We start from the raw sequence: 23,300 nt of genomic DNA, 5'->3' as shown, positions 1-23,300 counted from the left end.
GAGAGGTTGATATGGTATTTGTACTAGTCCCTTCTTTGATACTAAATGCTTTCTGGCTTTTGAGTGAAAAACAAAAAGAATAACTTTTAACAAAAAAACTTCCGATCACTTTAACGAAAAACCATATTTTTATATTAAAAAGTCAATCATGTACTATTCTTTTTACCTTTTATTTTGTCATTTTCATTAAAACTCAAAGTTTTCAAACCCTTTTCATTAGTTTTCCCAATCAAAAAACACTATCGACGATCTTCTGCTACAATCAACTGAATTAGAATTATGATCATAAACATCAATCACAATATACAAATAGGCTTTTCAATCTCCGTCCTCGCGGATATACACATCACTTCCACGACGAGCGTTTGCTGTATAACGCAGTTTGTCCCCCTAGATGGCTGGAGATGTTGGACCTGTATACCTTCCGACTAGTTTGCAAATATGTGAAGATACTGCATTCGATGAATGTCACCCAGAGTCTTGCACAACCTCAGATAAAGAAGGTTCAATAGCGCGGACCACTGTTTCTCAATCAGTTTTAGATGGACTGGGAAACCCTCTGCATATCTGCAATGGTCGGGCAAAGGTTTGCTTAACATTGCAAATATGTAAAACAACAAGTCCATCTTCAAGTATCTATCCTCAGCCATTCTCCTTGCCAACCCTGGATATTCAGCCAAGCATCTCCATGTACTCTTAGATTGATATAGTCTCATCACTCCTCAGAAAAAAAGTGAAACGTTACATATCCTAAAAAATCCTCAACATTTTGATAGCAAAACTTAAAAGTTGAAGGAGCACAAAAGCGCAACCTGCACCAACATGACTGCTATAATCTCTTTCTTCCGCAACTTGATGCACATCAAGAATGTGATCTTGACCGCACAAATTCTTCTAATCTGTCCCACACCTCCAATGCCGCAGCTCTATCTTGATGTCGTTTATTCTTGCTAATCTGCACATTTAGAAGACAGTTCAATATTGACCAACAACAAAACAAAAAACAAGAATGAAGTGGAACACTGATTCTAATGACAAAAGCAAGACCCTAACTAGCATAACTATCTAAAAACAAAGAAGCAAGGAAGCTCAAGATGGCAAAAATAGCTCACCGAGATGATCTTCACATTCCACTGCTTCACAATCTTTGCTGACTCCACGCTATCATCTTCGAACCGCATGAAAAACCCCATAACTGCATCACAACACCACATACACAAACAACACATGAAATCAGCTACAATGAACTTTCAAAGGTCACATAAAATAAATTCAGAAAGCTAAAATCTCAATGACCCAGATAACAATTTCTCAATGCAATTAAAATCAGAACTGAAAGTTTTCACTTACTCTTATTGAAAATCTCAACATGATCCTTGAAAGGCCAATCCTTGAACTGCCACTCCTTCCCCAACACGAAAACCGCCACAACCCGGTCCCAATCCTCTGCCTTCAACGCCGAGGGCTTATCCCTAACCTCATAAGCAGTCACCACCCGATCCCTATCCCTGCTAAACTTTTTCTGCACCGTCACGCAGTCCGGCTTCGCCCCTTTCATCTGCTTCACCTTCACATCAGTGGGTATATAAACCCCATCTTCCAAAAACTCCTTCACATTGTAAATCGTGATCAGCGTCTGAAAAGCACTGGGCACCAAAATTATGGGCACACCTTCCCCAATTTTACCCCCCTTGAGGTGCAATTTGGGCTTCGGGTTCGGGTCGTAACCCGATTCGTCTCCGAACCCGGTCATGCCCCTCTCGTCGGAACCCATTAGTCTACTCTTCGCCACCAGCCCATCCTTCCTCTGCTGGGACTCAATACGCTGTCGTTCCTCTTCTCGCTTCGTCGCCGAGGTCAAAACGGCGTAAAAGTTCCTACCTTTACACTCCAGCAATCCCTCCCGGTCCTTCAACGGGCGCTCGCTGGAGCAAATCAACGACATGCAGTCCACCGGCGTCTCGATTTGAGTAAAAACCCTAGAATCCGAGGCGTCGTAATCGCCGTTGTCGCTGCTGGCGGAATCGAGGGTGGTAGAGATTTTGGTGAGGTGGACGGCGTCGTTTTGGGGAGGGAGGAGGAACTCGATGGAGTCGGAGGAGGAGATCTTTCCGGTGAGGTAGTCGAGGAGGGGCTTGCGGTCGGGGAAAGTGACGGAGGGGATGCCCTGGGTGCGGGCGCACTGGATGTAGTCGGTGTGCTTGATATGGTGGTTGTTGACGTAATAAAGGAGGGTTTCGAGGGTGTAGAGATTGCCTTGCTTGGAGCGGTAGGCGGTCTCTGCGTGGCAGGGGAAGCTGTAGTCGGAGCCGAACCGGAACTCGTCGTTGATCCGGACGATCTTGTCGAGCTCACCGCGGATTGTGAAGTCCCGGAGGGCCGAGAGCGGGTCCATAGAGGATGATGCAGTTTGCTTGCTGCTGCTGTAGTGGAAAGTGATCTGAGTGATCACTGAAACACTCGACTCTATCGATGTCGGAGAGTAAACGAGAAGTTATCTGGTTTGGGATTTGAGGTTTGGGCTTCCCTTCGTGTATATAGGGCTTCTGTGTAGAGTGAGATTTTATGTATTGGGCCTTGGATTATATCCTATAGAGGAATGGATTTGGAAATATGGTGGTCGTGAACACTATAAATAAACAATTCCCTTCTCTTTTGCTTTTTCTTTTTCGATCGTATTACTTTATCAGAGTGTTAATAACGACTTTCTATTTTATTTTATTTTTTATAAAAGAAGTTTCCTCAAATGTTAGAATTTTTGTTGATATGCATATTTACCACTTCGAATTTTAAATTTTTTTTATTATCACTTAGACTTTGCATTATGTTGCAATGTACCACGTACTGTTAAATTTTTTTTATTAATTGATGATGTGGCCAACACAAAACCTACATCTTGGCTGTGTGGGATTGCTAAGTAACTGACGAAATAAATATATAAAGCAATGGAGCCATCATAGTATTTTTGAACTACTCCAAAAACAATAATAAGGGTGGTTATTAGATCATTTACCAACCTGAGTTGATAGACTCTATATTTAATTTAATTTATTTGATATTTAAGCAACGTAAAAACGAATTTCATTATAAAGCCGTATGCAATGCGTAAAAGATGCATGTACAGTTGTTCAATTATATATTTTATTATTCTTTATCTCTTCACCTTATCATCATGCGAGATAGAATTAACATTTATTATGTTATATCATCAGGGTAATGATCCATCAACCTGCTAGTTCTTTTTATAAGGCACATACAGAAGAATTTATCTTGGAAGCGGAAGATTTTTTGAAGCTGCGTGAAACTGTCAAAAGGATTATGTACAATGGACAGGCAAACCCTTATGGGTTGTATTCGAAGATATGGAAAGAGATGTTTTTATGTCATCAAAAGAAGCCCAAGGTCATGGAATTGTTGATCTTGTAGCAACTGAATAAAAAAGAAAAAATAACAAAAATTTCAAACAAATTGGTGATTTGAGATTTTATCTTCTTACCGGATTTAATATTCTATTCATTAATCTATTAATATAGAAATAAAACAATTCATAATCATCCGGTTAAGATCGAACTAAACTAGCCCATTATGTATATGATTCAATATACCAACTATTAAACAACTTATTAGAAACTCAAGACAACCAATCAGAAATCTCACGAAATCCCCCACTCTTGGGGGATGTCCACAATGACGAGGAACATGTACTATGATGTATGTGAGACTCGTTCAGAACATGGGTTAGGACAAAAGAAAGAAAACAATTGATCCAATATCAATGATTCGTACCAGTAAATAGACTAGAAGGGAAGAACTCCATTCAATATGTAAAAATTAAAAAAGATCTATCCTTCTATTGTGGAATCAAATGTATGTTTCCGTTGGTGCAAATCTAATCAACTTCGTTTTAAATTTAAGATGAGAAAGAATTCTCCATTGATAGCAAATGATATCCATTAAGCAGGGGGAACTATTTTAAAAAGCAAAAACATTATCCCTTACTCTTGCAAGAATGGACTAACAGAGTCAGCTACTCAACTAATCTTCATAATTAAATACCGTTACTGTATAAGTAGATCTCATTGTGAAAGACCTCGTACTGGATAATTATGCGTAGAGCTAAAAAGTGTGAACTGTACAATTTAACAATAACATTTATTAAATGAAAGAATGGCTCCGGAGTATAAAGAGGAACTCACCGTTTAAGAAGTAACCATATAAACGGTGGAAACCACTATATCCGTTTATATTTACTACTTTTATGTGTTTTTGATACCTAATATCAATACAATTTTTTTTCTAGGCATTTCACCTAGAAAATAAAAAATTGTGGTCGGGAAGGTTATAGTAGCAAAAGCCATTGGAATTTTAATTTTATACATTGGAAGAATCGTTTCGTTATTAATAGACTAGGATACGGGAAGGGAATAACTGAAAGAAAGGAAATTGATTAGTTATTCATTAAAGTTTCCTTTATTCAATGACTAGAATTAAACGAGGGTATATAGCTTGAAGATGTAGAACAAAAATTCGTTTATTTGCATCAACCTTTCGAGGGGCTCATTCAAGACATACTCGTACTATTACCCAACAAAAAATAAGAGCTTTGGTTTCAACTCATCGGGATAGAGGTAGACAAAAGAGAGATTTTTGTCAGTTGTGGATCACTCGAATAAATGCAGTAATTCGTAGAATAAAGTATACTTCGGTTATAATTAATTTATACACAATCTGTACAAGAGACGGTTACATTTTAATCGTAAAATACTTGCACAATTAGCTATATTAAATAAGAGTTGTCTTTATATAATTTCCAATGAGATCATAAAATAAAGAGATTGGAAGGGATCCGTTGGAAGAGTTTAAATGGAGTTCCCAGGAGAATGAAATCTAGGAAGGTAGAGTAGAAATTAGTATGATAAAATATGATAAGGTCATCAAAATGAAGAAAGATGTTAAATAAAAAAATATTTATTCCTCTTCTCTCATTTTTTTTTTCTTACGACAGGACAATTCGATTTTACAATTTTCCGAACAAAAAAAAAAGTCAATCCGCATTTGAGTTTGGATTGAAATTTTATTTTGATTCAATTCAATTGAAGAGTCAACGTTATTTTTTTTTTCTAGTTCTAAGATCAGCAGCTCTAGCGGTTGACTCGCTTCTTTCAAATTGTTTCTCATTATTAAGAAAAGGTAACTGAGATAAAATACAAGCTTGTTTTATAGCAATTGTACTTAATCGTTGTTGTTTTAAGGTCAATCTATTCACCCATCTAGATAATATTTTTTCTTGTCCGCTAATAAATTGATTAATTAAACTCCTGTTTATATAATCAATTCGAAAAGATCGCTTGGATTTATCCATGGTTTGTTTATTCCTTATATTGAAAATCCCAATCCTATTTCTTAATTCTACATTGTGGAGCCAAAAATAATCACAAAACTGTGGAGGTGACATGTGGATTTTTGGACAAGAAGGACAAAATTACTCTCGAGGCACCTTGGGATTCCCACACCCATGCAAAAGATAATAACAGCTCAATCAAGGAAGAGTCAAAAGTGATCAATGTGGTATTTATTTAAATCCCTCTCATCACTCCTCATCAATCCCTTATTGATTTTATTCAAAAGGTAACTCCCAAAAGTTTCTATTTAATTTAGGAATAATTACCATGTTAATTGCAATTTGCTACCCACCATATATGGTCGACCACTCATCATCCTAAGGGCCGGCCTCTCTCCTATAAATAGCCCTATTATCCCACTAAAAAGCTAAGTCATTTGCTACCCATAAACTCCCAAACACATTCTTTTCAGAACTCTAACTTTGGCATCGAAAATTCTTTGGCAAAAGCCCCTCCCCCCTCCCCTAATTTATTGTGGGCCCATGAGGCTTTTGGCCTTAATCTTAGGTGTTATTATTTTGCAGGTGCATTTTCGTCAAAGGAGATGATGGCAGAAATTTGCATCCACAAATTGGTGCTTTCATTGAGAGTTTAATTCACACGCTCGAAGAAAAATGGTATCAAAAGTCCCATAGCATAAAGAACAAGAGGAATTCACAGTCAGGTTTCTCTTGACCCCTTGCTCATTTTGCTTTTCTGTGCAGCGTTTCTTGCCATCAAAGTTTGGTCTAGACCCATCGCGTATGGGGCATGCACTTGAACCACAAACGTTGATGATCTCCATGGTTTGTTTAGTCACTCTTATGGATGAAGCTGATATCGCAACATACACGATCAAGACGATAGATGATCCACAAACGTTGAACAAAACATTGTACCTTCGTCCACCTGAAAACGCACTCACACAGAAACAATTGGTCGAAATGTGGGAGAACCTTCTCGGAAAGAAACTAGTAAAGATCACCATATCTAAACAAGACTTTCTTGCTTCTATAAAAGGTATCTAATCATTTGAAATCAGTTGTGTTCAAGAAAATTACTAACATATATTCATTCGTACGTGCTTAATTAATGTCTCTAGGGAAGAGTTGAAAATTATTACAATAATTTAAGGAAGATGAGAGTTTTGAACTCAAGACATATAAGTAAAAATCCAACATCTTATCCACTAGGATACTAAACTACATGCTTGATCGAAACATTAAAATAACCGACACCACTTAGTGCTAAGAATTTAGATTTGAACTCTCGGATTGTGTGATGTTCAAAATCAATGGTTTACAATCTAACACCATTTAGTTGGGGTACTTTTAGTTCTCAAAATTATAGGATGTTAATCTGTCAGCGACACTGAACGGGATCAATGAACATTCATAGCTACTTGTGGTTAGTCAGCATTTGAGAGTTTTATTTTTATGTACTAGTTTGATTTTGTTCTCTACCTGAAATATTATGTTTCAGGTATGGACTATGCAAGTAAGGTAGGTGTCGGGCATTTTTACCACATTTTCTATGAAAGCGATCTGACGAACTTTGAAATCAAGGGAGAAGGAGTAGAAGAAACTTCAAAGCTTTACCCAGAAGTGAAATATACACGCATTGATGAATACTTAAAAGTATATGCATGATACCAATCCAATGTGTTTAATAATAGTTTGTAAAAAAGTATAATATATATTGTACTTGTTGTGCTAGGATAGCACCAAAATCTTTTGGAACCAACTCAAGCTAGCCCACAGGAAATTTATCAAATGAAAATGCAAGAACAAAATATAAAAGACACAAAGATTTTAACGAGGTTCCTCCACAGTCAGTGTAACTGGAGTACGTCCTCGGAGCAGTAGGAGCTCACCCAATAATCCACTATCAACCAAATGGGAGTTTACAAAGTGTTGGCAATCTCACAACCCAAATAACCCAATACACCCAAAAGCTCTCACACACCAAAGAAACAAATAGAAAAAGAAATATAATGAATAATTTCTTCTCTAACCAAAGAGAGGAGCACTTTCTTCTTCTCTTCAAAGAGAGGCTGCGGCACCTCTATTTCTTCTTCTCTGTTTTTCTGGTGCACTCCTCTCTACTCTATGCCCTCTCTCTAAAAGTACAAGCTCTTATCAAGTTGCAAAAGAAGAAGCGGAATAAAAAACAATTCCAAACCAAAACTCACGGGTTTTGGAGACAACCAAAATATTTTTTCTTTTTACTTTTCCCCAAAACAAGGAAGGTGTTTCCCACCTTCTTTTGTTTATAATTTTTATAGCCAAAGTAGTTTGGATTGTTGTGTAGCCGAAAGCAATGCAAGTTGGCCACTATCCAACAATCTCCACCTTGGCCAAATTCCGAAAAACGCCATGACAAGCCAACCAACACAATTGATACACAACATTCCCAATCACTAGCAAGAGAACAACTAATGCCGAGCCAAATGCTCCAAAACTCCTACTGCTCAACGCCTTCTTTAAATAGGCAAAATGCGAGCCAAGTTCAAGCAATGAACAAACTTGGCTACACCAACAACCTTAGTCAACATATCAGCGGGGTTGTCTTTAGTTGGAATCTTTTGGAGAATGCTTTCTCCTTCACCAACAACTTCACGAACAAAGTGATAATGTACATCTATGTGCTTGGTCCTCGCATGATGAACCTGATACTTAGCCAAATAAATGGCACTCTGACTATCACAATGCACCTCCACCTGCTTCTGATCAACCCCCAAATCTCTAATCAGCCCATGTATCCAAATGGCCTCCTTTATAGCTTCAGCAACTGCCATATATTCAGCCTCTGTAGTAGACAAAGCAACAGACGACTGCAAAATGGACCTCCAACAAACTAGCCCTTTAGCCATAGTAAATATATAGCCTGTAGTAGACTTCCTTCCATCCAGATCACCTGCATAATCTGAATCAACATAACCAACTGCAAAATGACCAATACCAGAGTCATCTCTCTCAAAGCATAAACCAACGTCTCAAGTACCATGGAGATATCTCAATATCCATTTAGCTACTTGCCAATGCTCTTTACCTGGATTATGCATATATCGACTCACCATGCCAACTGCATGAGCAATATCCGGTCTAGAGCATACCATTGCATACATCAAACTACCAACCAAATTTGCATATGGTATATTTTTCATTTGCAGCTTCTCCTTATCAGCTTTAGGACAGTGTAGAGAACTCAATTTAAAATGAGGAGCCAAAGGGGTACTAACCGGTTTAGTTGAATCATGAACTCCAAACTTCCGAATTAACTTCTCAAGGTATTGTCTTTGATTCAAACAAACCAAACCCTTCTCTCTGTCTCTAGTGATCTCCATGCCAAGGATCTTTTTTGCTTCACCAAGATCCTTCATCTCGAACTCATTTTTCATTTGCTTCTTCAATTTCTCAATCTCTTCAACATTATTTGAGGCAATCAACATATCATCAACATATATCAACAAATAAATGAAAGACCCATCTTGCAACTTCTTGAAGTACACACAATGATCATATTGACTTCTAGAATAATTTTGGCCTCTCATAAATTTATCAAACCTCAAATACCATTGTCTTGGAGATTGCTTCAAGCCATAAAGTGATTTCTTCAACTTGCAAAACAAATTCTCTTTCCCTTTCACTTTATACCCATCCGGTTGACACATATAGATCTCTTCATTCAAATCACCATGTAGGAAAGCCGTCTTCACATCGAGTTGCACAAGTTCAAGATCATATTGTGCAACAAGAGCTAACATAATGCGAATTGAGGAGTGCTTCACAACTGGAGAAAAGATTTCATTGTAGTCAATGCCCTCCTTTTGTGCATACCCTTTAGCAACTAATCTTGCTTTGAATCTGACATTGCTTTTCTCAGCAACATCTTCCTTCTTGGCATACACCCATTTGCAACCAATAGCTTTCTTACCCTTAGGCAATTTAGCTAACTCCCAAGTCTTGTTTTTCATGAGAGAATTCATCTCGTCGCCCATGGCATTGCACCACTTCTCCTTTTCTTCACTCTCAATGGCTTCCTCAAAATTGGATGGAATCTCATTAGTGATAATAGGAAGAGCAAAAGCAACATAGTCACTATACCGAGCTGGCTTGGTAATTTGTCTTTTTCCTCTGTTCTTGGCAATAGACTCTTGAGATGAAACTTGCTCTTCAACTTGAATAGAATCTTCAAGTTCAACTTCTTCAACATCCTCATGGTCTCCCACTTCTTCACTTGTAGTGGCTTCGACATCAGCAGAAATAGGATTTGAAGTACTAGAGGCAACTTTCTCAAGCTCCACCTGTTGGACATCTTTCACATTCTTTTCAGAGTCTCTGAACATATTTTCTTCATCAAATGTCACATCTCTGCTGATTACAAGTTTCTTCATCTCCGGGCACCATAACCTGTAACCTTTGACACCACTACTAAAACCAAGAAAGATAGCCTTTTTGGCTCTAGGATCAAGTTTATTTTCAGTTACATGAAAATAAGCAGGTGAACCAAAAATACGAATATAATTATAATCATTAGAAGGTTTTCCAGTCCATACCTCCATTGGCGTCTTACCCTGAACAGCAGCTGAGGGTAATCGGTTGATGATGTGACATGCATAAGTAACTGCCTCTGCCCAAAACGACTTGCTCAAACCCGACTGAGACAACATGCATCTAACCTTCTCAAGCAAGGTTCGATTCAATCTTTCTGCAACTCCATTTTGTTGTGGAGTTCCACGGACACTAAAATGTCTCACAATCCCTTCCTCTTTGCAAACTTTAAAGAAAGGGTCGGATGTGTATTCACCACCATTATCCGATCTCAAAATCTTAATCTTTCTCCCAGTCTGGTTCTCAACCATTTTCTTCCAACCCAAGAAAATGCTCAACACCTCACTCTTGTGCTTCATAGTGTAGACCCAAGACCTTCTTGAATAATCATTAACAAAGGTCACGAACCAATGTCTACCACTCAAAGAGGGAGTCTTTGTAGGACCCCAAACATCTGAATGCACATAATCAAGAATGCCCTTCGTCTGATGTACAGCAGTACCAAACTTCACTCTAGTTTGCTTCCCCAAGACACAATGCTCACAGAAATCAAGCTTACAAGTCGTGGCACCTTTTAGAAGACCTTATTTCACAAGCCCTTGTAGAGCTTTCTCACCGGCATGGCCTAATCTCATATGCCACAATCTAGTAGTATCAGAATCGGATGTGCCCATATTTTCTGAGACTACAGATGCTTCACCTGTCACAGTGCTTCCTTGCAATAAATACAAATGGCCACATCGAGGAGCTTTCATCACAACAAGTGCACCATAAGTCACCTTCAATGTCTACCCATCTAAATGAAACCTGAAGCCCTTGGCTTCCAAAGTTCCCAAAGAAATAAGATTTTTCTTCAAATTCGGTACATACCGAACACCTGTCAACTCTTTAACCATGCCATCATGCAACTTCAAACGAACTGTACCAATCCCTTTTGTTGTGCAAGGATTGTCATCTCCCATGAATACAACACCGCCATCAAACTCTTTCAAGCTTGAAAACCAATCCTTGTGAGGAGTCATATGATGAGTACAACCCGTATCCAACACCCACTTAGTAGCACAATCAAATGATGAGGAAGTGGTTAAAGCAAAATTAGAAAAATCTGTTTCAACCTCAGCAACATTAGCTTCAGAACTTTCTTTGCCTTTGGTCTTCAATCTAGGACAATCTTTCTTCCAATGGCCCTTATTACGACAAAAGGCACATTCATCCATTTCCAAAGGTTTTCTACCTTTAGAGTTTCCTCTAGGTCGAGACTGTGATTTTTTCCTGCTAGAAGAGGATCTCCTCTCCGATGATCTACCTCTAACAAATAAAGCTTCAGAGGTACTATCATGATTTTTATCTCCATGCCTCATTTCATAATTCATCAAGGCATTTGACACATCTTCAAATTTCACAGTTTCTTTACCATGCATAATAGTGGTAACAAAATGCTCATAAGAGTCCGGCAAGGAATTCAACAATATTAAGGCCTTATCTTCATCCTTAATATCCTCATCTAAATTTAACAAGTCGGCAATCAACTTATTAAAAGCATCAAGGTGTCTAATCATTTTTGTACCTTCTTTGTATTGGAAGCGGTAGAGCTTTTTCTTCAAGTGTAGCCGGTTCTCTGCACTCTTCGTCATATACTTGTCTTCCAATTTTTGCCACAACACACTTGCCAAAGTCTCCCGCATCACAAAATACTTCTGAGTTTTTGCAAGGCACAACCGAATTGAAGAGCAAGCCCACAAATTTAATTTCTCCCATTCCGGCTTCGACATAGCTTCCGGCTTCTCTCCCAAAGCGGCAAGTAGATCTTGTTGAGCCAACACATCTTTGACCTCACATTGCCACATCCCAAAGTTGTTTGTGCCATCAAACTTTTCAACTTCGAACTTTGCATTTTGCACCGTAGTTCTTGCAAATCCGGAGCTGCTTCCAAAAGGATTCTCATCTTGCCCGTCTGACATTTTTGGCAATTAGACAGTACCCAAGAGCAACCAGTGCTCTGATACCATTTGTTGTGCTAGGATAGCACCAAAATCTTTTGGAACCAACTCAAGCTAGCCCACAGGAAATTTATCAAATGAAAATGCAAGAACAAAATATAAAAGACACAAAGATTTTAACGAGGTTCCTCCACAGTCAGTGTAACTGGAGTACGTCCTCGGAGCAGTAGGAGCTCACCTAATAATCCACTATCAACCAAATGGGAGTTTACAAAGTGTTGGCAATCTCACAACCCAAATAACCCAATACACCCAAAAGCTCTCACACACCAAAGAAACAAATAGAGAAAGAAATATAATGAATAATTTCTTCTCTAACCAAAGAGAGGAGCACTTTCTTCTTCTCTTCAAAGAGGGGCTGCGGCACCTCTATTTCTTCTTCTCTGTTTTTCTGGTGCACTCCTCTCTACTCTCTGCCCTCTCTCTAAAAGTACAAGCTCTTATCAAGTTGCAAAAAAAGAAGCCGAATAAAAAACAATTCCAAACCAAAACTCACGGGTTTTGGAGACAACCAAAATATTTTTTCTTTTTACTTTTCCCCAAAACAAGGAAGGTGTTTCCCACCTTCTTTTGTTTATAATTTTTATAGCCAAAGTAGTTTGGATTGTTGTGTAGCCGAAAGCAATGCAAGTTGGCCACTATCCAACAGTACTCTAATAGGATATTCCACTTTTTATGAAGCACGACTAGAAAGGGACGACACCCTTAGGACTAGTTTTGTATTGCTCTATTTAACATTAAAAAAAAAAAATGCATGTTTTTGCTTTGCTGTGAAAATTAATAAACCAGTTGAGTGTTTGATAAACTTTTTGTGTAAAATCAATTTTTCGAGTCTTTGGTAAAATTTTATATGAAATTGCTATAACTATAGTAAATGACTAAAAATGATATGATTTTGGATGGGGTAAATTAACATTTGACCTTTTGAACTAGTACTCTAGTTGAAATTGACCTTTGAACTATTTTTTTTAGTAAATTAACCCCCTAAACTATTTGAAATCAACTAATTGACCCCTTGTCGATAGATTTCATCCACTGTTTGGTGAAATTCAAGGGAAAATTAGTTTTTTCTTCATAAATTCTTACTTGTCAACTATAATTACCAATAACTTATGATATTTGAAAACAAAATAATGTATAATACCAATATGAGATGGTCTGTTATGTAAATGTTTCTTTTCTTTTTTTTTTTATGTTTTCTCATTATGCTATATGTTTTTGAATTATTCTGTGTCTATGTTTCAAAATTTTATTGATGGTTAGAGCTGTCAAGTAACAATTGATGATAAATGACTAATTTGCCCTTGAATTTGACTGAATTGATTCCGCAATCTAATGGCAAAAGGTTAATTGACTGATTTTAAATAGTTCAAGGGGATAATTTACCAAAAAACATAGTTTAAGGAGTCAATTTCAACAGAATTGATAATTCAAGAGGTCAAACCGTAATTTACTCTTTTGGATGTAAAAAGATAATTTATTTTATTGTTTATTCATAATTGTTTTAACTGTTATGACTATTTATAATCTTCACGTACATATTTAGAATCAAAATACCAAATCCCCTCCATCCAAATAAACACCCAGATCTCCTGGTCTACTTCGACAAGGGCACCACGCCCTCGACAGGAGGTTCAGCCCAGATGAATTATGCAACTTGTTGGGTCTCTGATAGAGGCTTTCACTCTCAAAGTTCAGCTGCACGCTCTTCCCATCACCCTCAGAAATTGTCACATTGGAATCCATACTCTACGTCACGCTCTGAGTCTTCATGTTTGCATAGGAGAGAGAGCTCTCACTTCAATAACTTCACACTGCTTCCCTGAGATCAAGGAAACCCTCGAAGGAAACGACACCGAGAAGATCAAATCCCTGAAGAATGCCATCATGCTCTTCCTCAACGGTCTGGGTCTGGGTTTTGCCTAGAGAAATTAGGCGAAGAAGACAAATTAAATCATGAAATTATAGCCTCTTAATTCATCCTTTGAGAATAATATGTCTGTGTTTCTCCACTTACGATTAATGAATCTTTATCGTCCAGACATAAGAATCAGAACTGTTCATTCTCTTCATCATTATTTGAAGATCATATCTGCAAAAAATTATTTAATTTGAAGTTTTTTTAATTATTCATATACATGAAATAAATCGACGATTCATCATGATAATGTTGTTTGTTACTAAAACCGTTAATTGGTTTAAGACATAATAGATGATTAAACGATCTCAAATTAAATAATTTTTTCTCTATGTAATTATTAAATAATGATAAGAAGAATGAACTATTCTGATTATAATGTTCGAACTATAAAAATTTGTTAAATCATAAATGTGGAAGGAGTGAAAACATGAACATTATCATTATAATATAAAAGGTGGATTCATGAAATACCATTACATTTTTACTAATTAAAATCATAAATACATATCAGATAGAACATTCATAATTGTCCTATTACTTTTATTGGGTACAAATACATCAAGTTTGCCAATCTGTAGAGAGAAGACTGAAAATCACCATGTCCCTACTCCTTCCCTTCAACATACAATATTTTCTCAGCACACCTTCTCTCCGAAAGCCCACCTTCTCAAGTAACCTTTGCGATCCCACATTGTCCACATCAACAAGAGCTTCAAGTCTATCCAAATGTGTCCACTCTTTGAATATTGTATCAGCCACCAATTTCACAGCCTGGGATGCAATTCCCTTGCCCCAGTACTGGGACCCCAAAACATATCCAAGTTCACCTCTGCACCGATTATTGCCCGGGAAAGCGGTAACCGAAATGGCACCGATTGGCCTGTTGTCAAGGCAGATTGCTCTAAACCAGGGGTGGGGGACGACAACATCCTTGATAAAGTTTAAGGCTTCTTCTTTGGAAGCATAGGGTTCCCAAGTGCAGAAAACTGTGACTTTCTCATCTGTGCCCCATACCATGAAATCATCAATATCCGCGAGATCCAACGGCCTCAGTGTTATCTTGGACAGGTCAATCTCAGTGCCTTCTCTTCCATTTGACATCGCAGAACTTCCCTCCATATGAACAATTCTCAATATATTTATTCACTTTTGAGCATTGTCTGAAGAGCATCTGGGTTTTAGTATGCATAAAAAGTGAGGGCACAAGAAGTTGCTTGGAGATAACGTTGGATTAAATGGAAGAGGGTCCAGCTGGGTTCCTTGCTGGTCAATTACCTTTGAGTGGCGAGCAAGAATTGGACGAACTGCCACAAATAGTACGGGTACTTGTGGCCGCCTTGGTTGACCAAGTAACAAGGCACCACTAGGCAAGTGGCTACACAAGTTGGGGCCACCTCTGGGTAATTGCTCATCTGTGGAGAAGACATTTTTGTTATTATTGTGTTATGCAAGATGGGATGGAATGCAGTGAGATGAAATAGTTAGCGTGACAAAATAGCGTGGCACATGTTGTTCTTGGAATGGATTTGGTCCAATTTTTTGTACCACACTCTCCTCCCATGGAACAAACCTGTTCCACTGTGAAACACAAAATTATAATTTTCTTGGACAAAATATCCGTTCTCTTTTGCAATAATTCTACCCCACAAATAAAAAAAAGATCCTCGCCGAATCCTTTTTCTAGGGATTCCAGAGATTCCATGATCATGTCTGTTCATTGTACATCAGCTGCATTGTCGTATAATTGTCGTATAATTGGGTACAGTGTTGACTTGCCTTCATGGGATTTACTGAAAAACAACTTCAGCTGCATTGGCCTTAATATTTCAGAATCATAAAATTAACAAACTATAGTGTGGCATAGGCCTTAACTATAGTATCATGGGATTTTACCCACTCACACCATGGGATCACCTTTTGTGGATTTTACCTATTCACAACATGGAATACCCTTTGTGGGATTTACCGTCAACAACTTCAACAAACTTAATCTTTTTAAGAAACATAAAACCGGACTTATAGTAGATACATGTTGCAATTAAGCTTGTTAAACTTGATATTATAGGTTGTTTGTGCATTGTCAGCAATTAACTTCGCTTACAGTGAGGCATGGAAATCTATGGTGGTATAGCTTCAACATAGAAAATATTACTGAGTAAGTCAATAACTGGACCAATTACAGATGGGAAGTGGATATCTTCCTCAAAAGACTAGTCTTAGCATACAACTGCTAATAAGCTATAAAATTTAATGAGGCAATGGACAACCAGGCAATTAGGTGAAATTCCTTTGCTTGTGGTTGGTGAAATTGGATATCTCAGAGGGAAAGATGTATGCACGGGATCACAATTGCCAAGTAATCACTTGAACAAGATTCCCCTGTTATAGTCTAAGTCACCAAAAATCTTGTTGCTTGAGCTTTCATTTTCTCTTGGGAGTTTTAACGAAAAGTCCATGGTACTGTTTACTTTAACGAAAAACCACATTTTTACACTAAAATGTCAATCCTGGTACTATTCATCTTACCCTTTATTTTGTCCTTATCATTAAAACTCAAAGTTTTCAAGCCATTTTCATTAGTTTTCTTTTTTCTTTTCATAAAAGCATTAAACTGTGTAACTATGTTTGCAGAAAAAGCAATACCAGTGTTTATGGTTCCTTGAAGATATCGAATAATTCTCTTGACAACCCCAAAATGGATATCAAAAAGGCAATATATGACCTAGTGAAGGTCATATATTGTAAGGAACCCAATATGCTTCTATAAGTAGTTAGATCCGTCAAAACTTATCCTTCTGAATGAAGCATTTGATGATGAGGTTTACAGGGAGTATTAGCAGGTTTACATGAGTCCATTCCTGCTTTGTGAACCAAATCCTTAATGTATTTGGACTGATTAACAAAAACAACATCTCCATTATTATCTTTATATTGAACCTGTGAACCCAAAGAATAGGTAAGCTGCCCCATGTGTTTTAACTCAAATACCTCAGAGAGCTCTTGAATCACCTTTTGTATCTTCATAGGATTGGAACCAGTTAAATTATATCATAAACATATAATAACAGTACGATGTTATCCAATTCATCCCTCTTTACAAACAGACTTGTGTCAGAAGCTGATGTATGAGATCCCAAAACTGCCAAATAGCTTGTAAATTTTGAATTTCAAGCCCTTGGGGCCTGTTTCAAGCCATATAATGACTTGATAATTTACAAACATGAGAAATGTGAGATGGATCAACAAACCTTTGTGGTTGCTTCATGTAGACCTCTTCTTGTAAATCTGCATGCAAAAAGGCATTCTTTATGTCTAATTGTCTAAGATTCCAATGATTCATGGCAGCTAAAGCTATAATAATTCTGACAGTGGTATGCCTCACAACAAGACTAAAGGTGTCCAAGTAGTCAATCCCATGTTCTTGAGAAAAACCTTGAGCTAAAAGTCTTGCTTTATACCTTGAAACACTGCCGTCTGAATTTTTCTTCACTTTGTACACCCATTTGCTTCCTACAATTACTTTATTTTCGGGAGGTGAGACCAATACCCAAGTCCTTTGAGCTCTAAATGAATCATACTCCTCCTGCATTTCTTTTTGCCATTGTGGTATAGTTGCAACTTTTCTAAATGTTGCAGGTTCTAATGCATGAATAATCTCATATCTAAAGAGTAACCTCAAGTGAAAGGTTCTTCTTCAATGATTTGAAGTGAAAGAAGTTCAGGACAATATGCTAATAATGCAGCATAATTTCTTCTCTCAATTGTACTACTCTTCAATCTAGTAACCATTGAATGACTAGATGGTGCATTATGTTGAATCAGATCAGACTAATATAAATTTGGAAGAATTACCTCAAGTTGAGAATATGAGTGGACATGCAGCAATGATTGTGAACTAGAGTGATGATTTATAGGAGAGTGATGATGTGAAGAACTCTGAGAATTATGCAAATGAGTGCTACTAGTTGAATTAACTTCCCTATCACTAATTGGAAGTCTATGTATACTGCTATTACTTAAAATATTCAAGGTATCAACCAAATTCTCACTTTCACCATTTCCATGAACATTGTGAATACTTGGATTTAAACCAGTATCATTATCTAATACATTTATAGAGCTAATTGCTTGAGAATTATTCTGTAACTCTGTAGCAAACATAACTCTTTCTCTTGGAACTTGTAATTGAACTAAACAAGTGAGTGAGGAGACCTGTGAACTATTAAAGGGTCCTTATGTTTTTTAACTTGTCTGAATGGATATATATCTTCATCATGTATTACATGCCATGACAAAATGAACTTTTTGGTCTTGATATCATAACAAATAACTCCCTTGTAGCCATGAGCAAAACCAAGAAACACACATGGAGTTAATCCTGGCTCTAGTTTATTCTTGTTAAATGGTCTCGGTAATAGATATACTGCAATACCAAAAACTTTAAGATGCTTAATCTCAGGTATACTACCAAACATAACTTGATAAAGAGACTGCATATTTAAATTTCTACATGGCATTCTGTTGATCCAGAATGCAGCATAAGAACATGCATGATACCAAAATACTGAAGAATTTTGTGCACTGATAACAAACTAATAGCTGTCTCAATTAAATGTATATGCTTCCTTTTAGCAAGACCATTTTGCTGGGGTGTATAAGGACAAGAAACTTGGTGTATAATCCATTTTATATCCAAAAATTGTCTAAACACATTGCTCATATACCCTCCTCCACCATTTGATTGAAAGTATTTAATTGACACATTAAACTGATTCTCAATAAAGGCATGACACTTGATAAAGATTGTAAAAGCATCTGATTTATTAACCATTGGAAAAATCCATACAAATTGAGAGCAATCATCAACAAAGCTTATGTAGTACCTATAACCCTCAATAGACTTCTATGGTGAAGGACCCCATACATCTGAGTGTATCCTTTCAAACACAACAATTGACCTATTTTGTCTTACATGAAATGGCAATTTACTCATTTTTCCTTGAATACAAGCAGTACATATAGATGGACACAAATCTACACTAGTTGATACTTCAGCATTATTCAACATGACACTAAGAACCTCTTCAGATGGATGACCCAACCTTTTATGCCAAACTGTAGTCTTTATGTTCTTTCCAACAAATGCTGCATACCTTCCAAAACTTGTAGCTTTTGACCTTGAGAACACTGTTATCGATATCTTGAATAGCTCCCCATCATCACTCTTTCCTTGGTACACAATCATTCGAGTTGCCTTGTCTTGTATAAAAAAAGATCAAGTCATCATATACAAACCAACAACCATTATCTCTACATAATTTCTTAACAGACAACAGGTTCATTGTAATTCTTGGCACATGTAACACATTATGTAGAATTAATGACTTTTGTTGAGTTTTGATAAAAGAAGAACCAATATTCTGAACATGCAAACCTTCTCCATTACCAACAATTATTTTGGCATCACCATTATAAGGATTAATTTGATTTAGGATCTATACTTAATGTCATATGGTGAGTTGCACATGTGTCAACTACCCATGTATCATCAGCTGAAAAACCATGGATATTTGGATCTTCAATTGTGTCAATTGAACCTTAGGCAGCCATATTAGCAAGAGAAGTTGGGGGTGCACTTCCTTGATATGATAAATTATTCCTGTGAAAGCATTCTAAAGCCCTATGTCCTCTTTTCCCACAAATTTAACAAACCAAGAAACCACCAGAAGATTGACTATATCAGCTTTGTGAAAGCAATTTGGTGCTATAAGACCTTTTTCTAAAGCAAATTTGACACTCATGAGGTACATATGTCTTATGATCATTGGTTGCCATATAATCACTGCCATGTCAGACGAAGTTGTTAGAATATTTGTTAGGCTGTTAAGGATTTGTTAGTTGGTTAATTAGTTATAAGTAAGTTTTTATTGTGTTCAATATATTAGGATTTGTAACTCACGAATGTAATTAGTTAGTCGTATTTTTAGAAATACGGAGCATCATTTCTCTCTAAACTTCTCTCTAGTTGTTCATCTTTCTCAATTCTTCAAATTTTTTTATTTTCCTCAATGACTAACATGGTATCTAGTTAACATGGTATCAGAGCCACCAGGCTCACACCATGGTATCTGGTGGTTCCACTTTTCATTAGTTTTCATCTTTTTGTAGTTTAGTTTCTCTCAGATCTTCATTGGGTATTCCGATAATTTCTTCAGTGTTTCCGCAATCGTTCTGTAACTTCTGGGTTAATTTTCCTTCTGGAATTTTCGAGTCTTGAATTCGGAATTTTTCAGATTTTCATCAAGGTATTATGGCTTGGGTTCTTGAAATTAAAGGGTCACGACTAGCTCCAAAGTCATCATAGTCCATCAATGGCTTCCATCTTCATCATGATACGAATTGTGTTCGTATGCCATCGTGCGTTATCTGTTAGGAATCAAGTTCTGTTCAGGGAAGAAAACTCAATCGACCAGCAATTTTCATTTCTTGCTCGTCTGGGTAACTGCTGCCATGTGATCTGAATGATGTTGGCTAATGGATTCTTGCATATCACATGTTAGATCTATGCGTCAATAAAATTTCAGAAAGGTGATAAATTTGGAGTTTTGGGTATGATTTCGTTGTGAATTCTTGGTTCAATTTCATGTTCTTGCTTTAATTTCTTGATCGAGCTATCAATAATGGATGAAGTTTTTAGACACAAAGCCTCTTCTTTGAAAAAGATTGAAGTTGTAGGCACGAAGTTATTCATAGTGTAATGGACTTTTGCTCTTTTCTGTGATAATCTTTTCATTGTACTTTCTCTGTCTCTTCTTCCAATTTTCTAGATCTACAGTTGGGTTATTGATGTAAGTAAATATTGATGGTATTTTCGCACACCAGGTGTTCGACGATTTGCTTCAGCAATGACTTATTGCATCTTCATCGTTATTCTTCATGATGCTACTTCAATTGGTTCAGTTTTTCTGTTGTATCTTGAATCTTGGTGAGATTGGATGTGGGCTTTATGATCTAAAGCACATCAAAGTTTTCAATTGTTTGTTAATTTTGAGGACATGAAATCCTTATGGAGCAATTAAGTTTTGTAGGCACCAAAGGTTTGATGACATTTGTTTCTAACTACGAACAACAATTTGGGTAGTTTTCGGTTCCACATTTTGAGACTTTTGGTGGTTATGGAGAATCAACTCTGTAAGTGTGCAGGATACGTCTTGTTTTATGTGTATGTTATGAACAAAATATGAGTGGAATGCTTTTGCAAAGGTGTCTGGTAGGACTTTATGCAATTGTGATTGCAGCACCATTTGCATTTACATTGGGCCTCTTGGCATCCTTATTCATCATCATCCTTGCAATCAGGGAGTATATAGGAACATATGCAGCTCTTGTTTTATGCTAAAGTTATACCACTACAAATTCCAAGCCTCTTCGGAAGTGAATTTAATCTCTAACAGAACACAAACTAGCCTATAAGATCAAGTCTAACAAGCTTAGTTACAGCATGTATCTACTGTAAGTCTGATTTTATGTTTCTTAAAAAGATGAAGTTTGTAGAAGTTGATGCTAAATCCCACGAAAGGTAATTTTGTGTTGTGATTCCGTGTTTGAATAGGTAAAAATCCACAAAGGGCGATCCCGTGGTGTGAGTGGGTAAAATCCCATGATACTATAGTTAAGGCCGATGCCACACTATAGTTTGTTAATTTTCAGATTTTGAAATATTAAGGTCAATGCCGTTGAAGTTGTTTTTCGGTAAATCCCACGAAGGGTAATTCCGCGTAGAAGTTGATATACCGGCATGTGGATGTGTTCCAACTCCTTTATAGAAGGCTGTTCTTTGTGAAGCTCATGTTAAAGGCAGAGAAGTACAAGGTTGGCAGAGGATTTCTTGTTTATGTGCATTTTAATTGTTTGGAGAATTGGTTCCTTTATTCAGTTTTGGAATTTTGAGAACCAAGGGTGGCAGAGATGCAAGGATAAGGCAAATAAATGAAATTGCTATTAACACGAATGCAATGATAGGGCGACATCAACACTCTGATGATAGCATCAAGGAACCAAAATAGCTATCATTGCACTTTGATGCAGGGGTATTCTGATGGGTGGTGTTCTTATGAAGGGTACTTTGAAGATTTTTGCACTTATGTTTCTTTAAACAGATGTCTCAAATTGCAAGAGTCAACAATTTATCTCAAGCTTGGTTCCTAGCCTAAGATTGAGGGGGGATGAAGACAGCTGTCTTATGATCATTGGTTGTCATATAATCACTGCCATGTCAGCCAAAGTTGTTAGAATATTTGTTAGGCTGTTAAGGATTTGTTAGTTGGTTAAATAATTACAAGTAAGCTTTTACTGTGTTCAATATATTAGGATTTGTAACTCACAAATGTAATTAATTAGTCTCATTTCTCTCGAAACTTCTCTTTAGTTATTCATCTTTCTCAATTCTTCATTGTTCTTTGATTTTCCTCAAAGTAGTTAACAAGTTGAGAATAAAGGGTCTCAAAGGGTTTTAGAGAAAGTTGGGTTTGTGAAAGAAGGTTTGTTAAGGAAGTAAGGTTATTCCAAATATGAGATTAGAGATATGTTTACCTACTGCTTCTTATCAACTGATAAGAATTTTTGTGATTGGTCTGTTTAAAATGTTTGAGAGCATCTTAATGATTATGTCTCTTACTTTGAGGAACATTTTGTTGCATTAAGAATCTTGCTGTATACATTGTGGTGGATCAAACTAATAATTGAATCAACCCCCTTGAAAAATGTTTACAGGATGAAAGTTTGAAAAATGGAAGAAAAGTTTCGGATGTTTTCTATGTGGGTTGAGGAGTTCGTGTGTTGTAGGTGTGTGTTCATCTGGGTTGTGAATGAAGGAAGGCCTTCATTTATACACAAATTGGTTTGCTAGGCTAAAAAAAAAAAAAAAATTAAAAAAAAAAAAAACTAATAAAAAGAGCTTGAAAACTTTGAGTTTTAATGATAAGGACAAAATAAAGGGTAAAGTGAATAGTACCATCATTGACTTTTTAGTGTAAAAATTTGATTTTTCGTTAAAATGAATAGTACCGTGAACTTTTTGTTAAAACTCCTAATAAAAATGCTTTTAAAACAGTGTGCAGTTATTTACAATTGTTTCTAAAAGTGGCTGTCAATGTTACTGTTTTTTAATGTAAAAATATAATCTTTGCGACCACATTCATATGATGCTTCCTAATTCGACCACTTCATACTTTTGTTTGATGTCATCTTTGGATGACAGACTTCATTTGATATTGATTGAATATTCTATATGATTATTTTGAGAATTATAAAATTTGTATATTCTGATGATTAAAAGTGTGTAATTTTGAATGTTTTTATTAGTTTCCAAAAAAAAAAAGAGGTGGAAAAACAGTAAATCCGAGGACAATTTTCTACTTGCAATGTTAATGTGGACAATAACCCT

The 23,300-nt window shown here is 36.7% G+C and overlaps 1 protein-coding gene across 1 annotated transcript; it reads right to left on the bottom strand.

Annotated features, from left to right (window-relative positions):
- Positions 1 to 251: 251 nt before the first annotated feature.
- LOC137731570 (protein CDC73 homolog) lies at positions 252 to 2,534 on the bottom strand. Its single transcript, XM_068470709.2, has 3 exons — positions 1,351 to 2,534; positions 1,113 to 1,195; positions 252 to 955 (listed from the first exon to the last, which is right to left on the bottom strand). The coding sequence occupies exons 1-3, from the start codon at positions 2,393 to 2,395 to the stop codon at positions 863 to 865; spliced, it is 1,221 nt and encodes a 406-aa protein (XP_068326810.1). The 5' UTR covers positions 2,396 to 2,534; the 3' UTR covers positions 252 to 862.
- Positions 2,535 to 23,300: the final 20,766 nt, after the last annotated feature.

The sequence above is a fragment of the Pyrus communis genome, chromosome 16 (genome assembly GCF_041283825.1).
Source record: "Pyrus communis isolate YQ-2024b chromosome 16, ASM4128382v1, whole genome shotgun sequence".
In the NCBI taxonomy this organism is placed as follows: Eukaryota; Viridiplantae; Streptophyta; class Magnoliopsida; order Rosales; family Rosaceae; genus Pyrus; species Pyrus communis.
Note: the sequence above shows the minus strand (reverse complement) of the source record. Positions and strands in the feature narration are given on the sequence as shown.

Coding starts and splice junctions, on each gene's coding strand:
- LOC137731570 (XM_068470709.2), bottom strand. CDS start 2,395: ATGGACCCGCTCTCGGCCCTCCGGGACTTCACAATCCGCGGTGAGCTC. Junction 1,196..1,350: donor TGTTGAGATTTTCAATAAGA/GTAAGTGAAAAC, acceptor GTTGTGATGCAG/TTATGGGGTTTTTCATGCGG. Junction 956..1,112: donor GGAATGTGAAGATCATCTCG/GTGAGCTATTTT, acceptor CTAAATGTGCAG/ATTAGCAAGAATAAACGACA.